Genomic DNA, 9472 nt, shown 5'->3' on the forward strand with positions numbered 1-9472 from the left:
GGGGCGGGCGGCGCGGCCTCCGGAAGCGAGGGGGCGCTGTGCCAGGCGGCGGCCGTGCGGGGTGGGCGTGCTGCTCCTTCCGCCTCGCGGGCCCCGGAAGCGCGCGCGGCCGCCATGGCGCGGAATGTGGTGTGAGTAGGGGTCGTCGCCCCCCCCCGCGGGGCGCCCCTTAGTGTCACAAGCAGACGGACCCCACAGGGCGCGCGGACTCCGGGGAGTGGGGTGGGCGTCCCTGGGTCCCCTCCTGGCCCGGGAGAGGCGGGGTCCTCCGGGACCCCCATCGTGGCTTGGGACACGCGAGGCGGGTGGCGGAAGAGGCCCCCCGCCAGGTTTAGGGCAACCCCGGGGGGCGGGCGTGGCCGGGCTGGGGACAGAGGGTAGGAGCCAAACCCGCGGAGGCCACGGTGTCCCCGCGCGGGGGCTGGGAGGGCGGCCCGGGGGTGGTCCCGCTGCCAGGGCCGAGGGCGTTGTCTGGAGACATTTCTGGTTGTCACGGGGCAGGGGCCACGGCGGCTGCCGGGTCCAGGCAGGGAGGCACGGGCGGTCCCCACCGCAGCTCGGGCGCGGCCTGAGGCAGAGGAGCTGGGAGTCCAGATTGGGTTTGAGTGGGAAAGGGCAGCTGACCCCAGCCCTCGGCTTTGGGGCAGGCAGGGCCGGAGACCCGGTTCTGCGCAGCCCAGACCCCCCACGCCCACTCTGCATCTTCTCTGGATTCTCAGGGGGCCATCAGGGCACTGTCCTGCCCCACTTCACCTTCCCCAAATTGAAGCAGGAAACCCTACATATTTCTTGGTGAACGAATGACTCAGGCGTCATCAGTAGATGTGGGCTCCCGGGTGGGGTTTGGAGAACAGTAATCAGTATTTCTGGAGAGAGACGGTCAAGAGGCCAGGGTGTGGCTTTGGAGGCCCCTGCACCATAGCTGGGGAGAGAGGAGAGGGTGGCAGGTGGGACCCTCAGTGGACGAGGCTTCCTTCAGCAGACATCTGGGACCGGTGCTGCTCGTGACCCTGACCTTGGGGAGCACCCAGCACCAAGGAAGAAAGGGTGTTAGGCCAACACTGCACTGAGGCTCACGTGAATTGCACGCTGGCCCTTCGCCTGTCCCTGGAGAATGAGGAGGAAGTGAGGGTCAGAGGACCCTGGTGGGGTGTTCCTGAAACTCCAAGGGTGGTGGGTTCCTGGAAACATCAGGTGTGGCTGCCCTGGAGGCAGCAAGGCCCGCACGCCCGGCAGTGCACACACTCCTGTTGCTGGGGAGCCTTTTCAGGGAGTGCTGACTGGACTTGCTGTGGACTGGATGCAGCTGGGGCGGGGGTGCTGACAGGGTGGGATCCTGGGTGAGTCACTCGTGGGGCCGTGGGGAGGCAGGCTGGTGGCAGTGAGCCAGGTTTTTGTGTTTTGAGGAAGAAGTTAGTGCAGAGTTCTACTTGAGATAGGTTATGGTGGAGGTGCTTGTGAAATACCATGGGGAGTGTTTGGGGTGTTCCCTGGGGAGAGTGGGATTGAGGGAACTGAGGGCTGGTGGGCCCATAAGGGTTCGAGTCCTACAGAGAGGCCTCAGAGCCCTGTCCTGCGGCCCTGGGTGTCGACAGTGCAGATTGTTCCAGATCTGCAGGCTCCATGCGCAGACAGCCTACTCTGCAGCCTGGAGAGGCTCTGCCTGTGAAAACAAGAACAGTGAATAGTCCTGGCCCAACCCCTACCAGCCTCTCATCTGAAGCCCGCACATGGCTCTTCAGACCCTTAGCAAAGTGTGCCCTTCAGACCCCAAGCCTGGAGACTCGACAATTAATGGCCTGGGAGCTGTTGTACCCTCTTTTCTACTATTTCCTGGGAGTCCCCAAACTTTGTCTCCCCTCCTGCAATCCCATAGCTGGTCACCAGAGGGAATGTGTGAACCCCTTGGGTGGCCATGGCTAGTCTGAACCTGTGGGTAAAACAAGTCAGGCCCCTCCACACCCAGAGCCCACCCTTCTCGGCCTCTCATTGGCGCCCACCCCTGAAGGCTGTACTCCGAGGCTTGGAAAGGCCAAGGCCATGCCCAAGAGGAGCCTCTGCTGGGGTTGGGGGAGTGAAGACTCAGGCCCACTGGCCCAGCCACCAGGCTGCCATGTGTCAGTGTGGCCATCAGGAGGCCTGGGGTGGACATTATTAGTGATTTGGCTTTGCTACAGGCGCCTTGCCTCTAAGAGCTCCCGGCAGCTCCTGGCCCCTGCCAGGCCCCCAGGCCCAGAGGCTCAGCCCTGCCCATCACTCTTGGCCCTTCAGGAACACCCCACCCAAGGCCTCTGACCCTCACTTCCTCCTCATCTTCCCTAGACAGGCAGAGACCAGCGTGAAATTCATGTGAGGCTTGGGGCAGCGTTAGCCTTATGGAGCCTCTCTCTAACTTGCTGCTGGGTGCTCCCCAAGGTCAGTGCCGTGTGCAGTGCCTCAGATAGGTCACCAGAGACCCCTGAAGAGCCCCTCTGCTCCCCCCCCCCCACCAAGACTTGCACCTGGGCCCTCAGACCCCACATCCCCTGAGACCCTGCAGACCTGAGTTTCTCGTGTGTCCCTCCTCCCAGCTCTGAGGCCCAAATAGAGCCAGGATGTGTGGACAGTGGCAGGGGATGGAATGGGGGCAGGGGGCAGTAGGAAGGCGCTGCCTGTCCACCCAGCTGGACATGGGAGAATGCACAAAACCAACTGACTAGAGATTCTGCACGATTGTCACATGGCCCACCAGCCCAGGCTGAGTGCCGGCCTAGTTTTCGGTAGCCACTTGGCACTTCTCCAGCTGCCTCCGCTGGCTTCTAGCGGGGTGGTGGGGTATGGCGGTCAGCTCATATTTAGTGTACCAAATCAGAGTCTGCCTCCGCTGGCTTCTAGCGGGGTGGTGGGGTGTGGCAGTCAGCTTGTATTTAGTGTACCGAACCAGAGTCTGCTGGCAGCACCATCTTCCAGGAGCCTGAGCCTGGTTTGCCTGCGTTCTCCATCTTGAGGAGCTAGGCCCTGCTGCCACCAGGAGAGTGCAGAGCTGGCCTTTCTGTCCCATGGCGTGTGGTCCTCTCCGGCTCCACTTCACCTGAGCAACAGGAGAGTGGGCTGGCCGTGTAGGGTCTGCTTTCCCAGGGGTATCAGTGCCCTGACACACGTCCTTGAGCGTTGCCACCAGCTTACTGGGGGAATGCTGTCTGCGGGGTTCTGATTTTTGTTCATTGGCCCTTTCTAAAGTCTGACCTTGGGAGTCAACAGCCTGTGCTCCCTGAGTCAATGCTAGGGACTGGCTGTCCTCCTTAGCAGGCCCATGTAAGAAAGGGGCTGTGGGGACCTCTGTGTCCTTGGGTGGTGACCTGTTGATAGCTACCCCCTTTCCTGCCCGCCCCTGTTGTGAGTGGACATGCGGGGTATGGGGGGATCTGCAGGGTTAGCTACCCCCTTTCCTGCCAGCCCTGTTAGTGGACACTCGGAGGTCTGCAGCGTTGGCATGTCGGACTGCCGTGGCCTAAGTGTGTGACGTGGACCTAATCTCTTCTGTACAGGTACCCCCTGTACCAGTTGGGTGGCCCACAACTTCGGGTGTTCCGAACCAACTTCTTCATTCAGCTGGTGCGGCCCGGTGTGGCCCAACCCGAGGACACCGTGCAGTTCCGGATCCCCATGGAGTGAGTCCGGGAGGATTCCGGCTGGAGTGGGAGAGCGCCCTCGGGGGGATCCCCATGGAATGAACCTAGAAGGAGTCTGGCTGGGTTGGGAGAGCGCCTTTGGGGGACCTGGGTCCTGAGTTAAACAACTCAGCTAACGTGCTAGCCTCTTCCTACTGGGAAGGCACCTCAGGCAGCCCTGCCCGGCAAGTATTGATGGAGTGCGCGTAGGTAGGGAGCCCAGCCGGCATGCTGCACGCCGCCCTCCCGCTGGGGAGAACTTCACCGGAAGACTTAAAATTTGGACCTCTGTGCTCACGTCTTCTGTTGAGTTCTTGCAACTTCTTTTTAGGAGAGACGTCCTGGGAGGCTGGGTTGGGAGCAGGCCATGATGTGCAGAACCGCTCAGAAGAGCCTCCTTGACCGTCAGAGAAATGCACAGTCCCTGCGAACAAAACTGGGGTGCTGCTCTGCAGTGTTTAAGATCACAGGTCCCCAGCTCAGGGCTGATGCGAGCCAGGTGGGACAGCAGCGTGAGCTCCCCTGGGGGCAGAGGTCAGGACTGTACCACCTGCAGAGGCCCAGAAGCTGAGTTGACAGTGACCGTGAGGTTCTACAGTAGAGGGAACATGCAGTTAACGCACCGAATCCCAGGCAGGCCTTTCCAGAAGGCCCTTCCTAGAACCGCAGAGCACCATCAGCCGCAGAGTGGGCCTAACCCTGATGCTACCGACAGGCCCCAGGGCAGACGAGGTGGGGCACCTGCCAGCCAGGAGTGTGCAGCGACTGTCACCTCTCACAGGCACTTGCCCGGAGTAGGGAGCCATGTGGGGCTGTGGAGCAGGCCAGGGGTTGGTTGGGCAGTGTTCCCACTCCCTGGGGTCTGTGCCACCCTATGCTGGTGTGTCCAGAGTAGGGAGCCTTGTGACCAGTAGCACTAGTGTTGCTGGGGCTGCCTGACCCCGTTGGTGCTGGGCACCAGCGCCCAGCTTTCCTCCCTGCCACCTGTGGGCCTTGGTCTGTCGGCCTCTTACCCTTGTTTGTCTGGGACAGTATTTTTGGCTTAGCCTGGTTAAGATGCCCTTTTCTCTCTCCTTTGCCTCCAGAATGACAAGGGTAGACCTCAGGAACTACCTCGAGAGCATCTATAATGTGCCCGTGGCTGCCGTGCGGACACGGGTGCAGTATGGTGAGTGCCCACAGGAGGTTCTCCTGTTGGTGTCGTGCCCATCTGTGCCACATGCCTACCTTGCCGAGCCACAGCCTCAGCCACTGCTTGGGGGTCTTGGTCTGACTTGGCTCATGGAAACTGAGGCACAGGGTGACTTGTCAGGGTCACATGGTGCTTATATGCCAGAGCGGGGATTGGAATTCAACTGGGCTGGCCTGGGGTCCACTCTGAGCCCTGACTCCGAGGTGGGACTGCAGTGGCTGAGGCTGGGCAGCAAAGCGCTTGCTATTCCATAAGCCCGTGTCGTGTGTTCTGGCTGGTGCCATTTCCACTCCTTTGTTGAGAGCCTGCTGGCCTCTGTTTGGAGATGGGACGAGCCTGCGAGCCTGCTGTGCCGGCTCATTTGATTTCCATGCCCATTTCCCTGAGAAATAGCCTTTTTGAGTTTTAAAACATCGTTGCATTTTAAGAGAGCGGAGATTCGTTTTCGTGGCATTGGCCTCTGAGGATATAAGTTTTTAAAGTTCTGATTTTGTTTTTTCGCTCCCTTCCGGCAGGCTCTAACAAGAGAAGAGATCACAGAAACGTGAGGATCAAGAAGCCGGACTACAAGGTCGCCTACGTGCAGCTGGTGCGTGTGAGCTGGCCAGCCCCGGCGGGGCCTCCGAGGGGCTCCTTGCAACTGTGTCCTTGGGGATGTTTGTGCCAGAGACGCTGCGCTGGGGCCCAGGGAGCCCCCATGAGGCCGGATCTCAGGGCCGCAGTGCAGAGGCACTCTCCACATAAGGTCACACTCCGTCACGGCCTTGGGGGTGTCAGTGGTGGCGCTGGGAGCACGTGAGCACTGGGGCGCATGGGGCACGTCTCAGCGTCCAGCCATTTTGTGATTTTGAAGTTTGAATTCTCTCTGGGCAAAAGCAGCCATCACAGGCCTAGTGGGTTTCAGCTCCAACACACACCAGGGTGTCTGAGCATGGGACGCCCCAGCCTCTGGAGAGCCTGTCCTTGGCCAGGTTTCAGACAGAGGCCCCTGAGGGCAAAGGTCTTTGGTGCCCAGGCAGGTCTGGCTGGCTGGGGTCTTGGCCGAGGCCCATGCCTTGCATTGCAGGGTAGCAGGTCCCACAGAGTTGTTAGGGCTCAGGGCTCAACAGGCTGGTTCTGAGCAGGTGCTTGCTTATGTGTCCTGGAGGGGCTCTGGGGAAGAAGGACCCTCACCCCACATTGCCTGGGCCTTAGTTTCTGAAACCCATACTTGTCAGGAGTGAGACCCACAGTTTCAAAGCCTTTCTTCGGGCTCTTTGAGTCCCAGGCAAACCCAGAGGCACTTTCTCTCTGGGCCAAGATGTCTACAGACCGCCCCAGCCGCCTCCTGGGCCTCCCCGCTCTGCCCCTGGGGCTGGCCTTACTGGGTGGGGATGGGGCTCTCTTCCGGTGTAAACGGTCCCTGGAGGCTGAGCCAGTGGCCCCTGCCACTAGATGGCAGTAACACTATTGTGAAAACCGCCTCTTGGGCCAGCCGGCTTATTTTGGGGCTAAGGAGGCAGTTTGTTCAAAAGGCCAAGTTAGCGTGGCAGCTTTTCTGAAAAACAGTCACATTTGTTGTTCTAAACAGGGGCCCCCGGAATAATTTGGCCTAATATTTGCCGTGCATGAAATCAGCCAATCCAGGTGGGGAGAGCAGCCGTTGGCCTCATAAAGGCCTCTGTGTGCTCAGTGTCAATTGGGCCCATCTGTCTTTGTCATGGCATGTGGGTGGACATCCCGTGTGCCGGCACCGCCACGGGCACTTCAGAGGCAGCTACGGTTACAAGTGGCATTCGAGTCATCCGAACCCTTGCGTTTTTCCTCTGGGCCCCACCTCCCATGAAAACTGAACCCAGCAGCTCCGGGATCCGGTGTCTGCAGCTGCTGCCCGTGTGTCGTTCTCCCTCTGTGAAGTCCAGGCAGCCAGAGACAGGGCAGGGCAACTGGGAGCCTCGAGGGTCCCTGTTGGGCATGGTTCCTCCGGTTCCAGAATTAAAATTTGTAACGGGTCCTCACCCCCTTCCTGAACTCCAGCAGATCTTTGCACAGCCTAGAAATGGGCCATGGCCGTTGGTCCCTGTCCCCCCGCAAAGGGGACTCTCAAGGCCCTTTCCTGTCTCGTGTCTGCTGAGACCTTGCTCAGCGTGTCCCCCTGGGCCCTGCGCCAGGGCTTAGAATCACTGCTAATTGCAAAGCCCAGGGAGGGAGCATTAGAAAGATAAATTTATCCACTTTATTTGGAGTTGGCCGCTGTGGAAAGGCCCTGTCCCACATGGTGGGAGTCCCACATTTTTTTCTCTGACAACCTGATAAGCATCTCCTTGGCCCAAAGTCCTGGGAGCTGTAACCAGCGCCTCAGTGACCCACACAACAAAAAGACCATTGACCGCCCGCTGCCCCGAGGCCTGTGTGGACGCTGAGCAGCGCAGGAATGAAGGGCACAGGACATGAGAGGCAACTCCAGAACAAGCCGCCGCCGCCAGCTGGGCTGAGCTCCGTGCTCGGGGCTCCGGGCTCCAGGCGGGCAGCAGCCCGCAGGGCGCCCTGAGATTCCTGAAGGCAGGGCTGCCTTGTTTACTTGTCATTAGGACATTTTTCTCTTCCTGTTGTTTACTCCTATCAACTGTCTCTCTCCTTTCTGGAAGGATCAAGGACTTTTTTTTTTAGGTACAAGGTGAACGCTTCTAGAAAGGGGAACCCCCTGGGAAACCATGCTTGGCATCCACAAACGGTGTTTGTCTTCTGTAAGAAACAGATTTTCTCTCACCAGCTTCCCCCATTTCTTCCCGAAACTATGACAAATGGCCATGTTTGTGTTTTAAACTGTCATTTCTGACTGCCTCAGAAAACTAGCAGAGTCACCTCCATATAGTAAAGGTAAACCTTCCGTTCAGGGCAATCAGCCTCACATGTAAACGATTGCCCCTCGGTATTTTAAAAGACGCCAAGTTTAGAGCTGTGTAAGCCAATCCTCCTGCAGGTCGGCTGTAGCGCATGCAGTGCCACCTTCTCCACCAGCCCCTGCGCTCTGCGCCAGGGATTGGGGTGCATCCACCTCCCTTGCAGGGTGGAATCTGGGCCTGTTTCCGATCATACTTGGCTGCTTGCCCACATCCAAATTTATTTACACAACAAGGGTCTGCAGGAGCCAAATGTACTTGACTGATTTTACTCACTAAAGGTTTCCAGATTTGGGTGCCATCCTCACTCCTCCACCTGTCTGGAAACAGAAGGGAGGCTGGCCGCCCCGACATGTGCCGGCCCGCTCCTCCCCCTTCTCTTCCCTCTCCTCTGGTCTGCTCTTTCTTTCTGCTCTTGCCCCTTATCTTTGGAGCTACTTAGTAATCAGCAAGATAAAATGGCTCCTCATATTTGCTCAGGTCCCCAAAGAGCAGTATCCCCTCCTTCTCGTGAACCCGAGCCACATGCCGTGGCCTGGGCTGGTGCTTGGCCAACACAGACATATTCTGAACTCTCAGCAAAAGATGTAAGACCAGTTAATTGGCAGAGCCGGTCCTGATTTATCAGCTGCTGCACGTGCATGTTTCTTCGTACGTGATGTTCATTTTAATTGCCAGGCTCTGGGCTAGGAGGAGGGGGAGCTTTAATGTGAGTACAGCCTGAGGCATTTTGGACAGATAGGTTCAGCGTGGTACCAGACGTGATTTGTGTCATGTTTTTCCATGCCTTGTCCCTGCCCCCCCAGTCCAGCCAGGTGGCCCTGTGCTGGTAAATGGGTGCACCTAGGGTGGGGGCAAACACCAGGCCCTAAAGAGACAATGGTGGGGAAAGCGGCCCTGTCCCGGAGCTGTGGCTTCCTCTGCGGCATGACACTGGGGGCCGTGGCTATAGGGCTGCTTACATTCCAGGCAGGGACGCTGCCTCAGGAGGCCCAGGGAGGTGCCTCTGAGCAGTTGAATCCGGCGCCGGCAGAAAGGGGCTGCCAGAAAGCATGAGGCTCCCCACGGACCCCTCTGCTGAGGAGTCTTTGCAGTTCTGGCTGGAGCCTTTGTTCTCCCCCTTAGGCCCACGGACAGACCTTCACCTTCCCAGATCTGTTTCCCGAGAAAGACCAGAGCCCCGAAGGCAGCACTGCCGACGGACTCCACGACATGCTCGCGGAGGAGAGGCAGCAGAGGCAGAGCAGTGACCCTCGGCGGGGCGGCGTCCCCAACTGGTTCGGGCTGTGACGGGGCGGCCATCAGGGATACGCCCCAGGTGGGCACTGTGGCAGAGCAGCCCTGACACCTAAATAAAAGTCTTGCTGCAGGAGAAAGAGCAGGAAGCTCTGTTTCCTTCTTCTCTTGGGTCTCTGGGTGCCAGACACGCAGCAGCCACCCCCCGACTCTGAGCGCCACGTGGCCTGGCTCTGCTTTCCAGGGTCTGGGCAGTGGTTGCAGCCGGGGTCCGGTCTCTGAGCTGACAAGGAACTGAGGGTGGGCAGACTAGAGACGTGGTGGCCCCATGCTGGGGAGGCGGGTTGGCCAGAGAGAGGGCCACACACAGGCTCGGAGCTGCATGCCAGGTGGGGAATGAGACATGCAGGTGAAATGACCCAGAAGATAGTTCTGAGTGCTAACATTCAAAGCCTGAGCCCAGAGGCGTCGGGAGGAGTAGAGGGGTCAGCAAGAGCACGGGACGGTGCTGG

At 59.2% G+C, this 9472-nt stretch overlaps 1 protein-coding gene across 1 annotated transcript; it reads left to right on the forward strand.

The window, feature by feature from the left end:
• Positions 1 to 6: 6 nt before the first annotated feature.
• Positions 7 to 9105, forward strand: MRPL23 (mitochondrial ribosomal protein L23). Its single transcript, XM_017874724.1, has 5 exons — positions 7 to 131; positions 3528 to 3650; positions 4736 to 4818; positions 5358 to 5431; positions 8850 to 9105. The coding sequence occupies exons 1-5, from the start codon at positions 115 to 117 to the stop codon at positions 9012 to 9014; spliced, it is 462 nt and encodes a 153-aa protein (XP_017730213.1). The 5' UTR covers positions 7 to 114; the 3' UTR covers positions 9015 to 9105.
• Positions 9106 to 9472: the final 367 nt, after the last annotated feature.

Source organism: Rhinopithecus bieti, unplaced genomic scaffold (genome assembly GCF_001698545.2).
Source record: "Rhinopithecus bieti isolate Rb0 unplaced genomic scaffold, ASM169854v2 scaffold_9449, whole genome shotgun sequence".
Classification (NCBI taxonomy): domain Eukaryota; kingdom Metazoa; phylum Chordata; class Mammalia; order Primates; family Cercopithecidae; genus Rhinopithecus; species Rhinopithecus bieti.

What these genes read in the sequence shown, in the direction of transcription:
- MRPL23 (XM_017874724.1), top strand. An exon ending in GCGGACACGGGTGCAGTATG is followed by an intron (nt 4,819 to 5,357) that starts GTGAGTGCCCAC and finishes CCCTTCCGGCAG; the next exon opens with GCTCTAACAAGAGAAGAGAT. An exon ending in AGGTCGCCTACGTGCAGCTG is followed by an intron (nt 5,432 to 8,849) that starts GTGCGTGTGAGC and finishes TCTCCCCCTTAG; the next exon opens with GCCCACGGACAGACCTTCAC.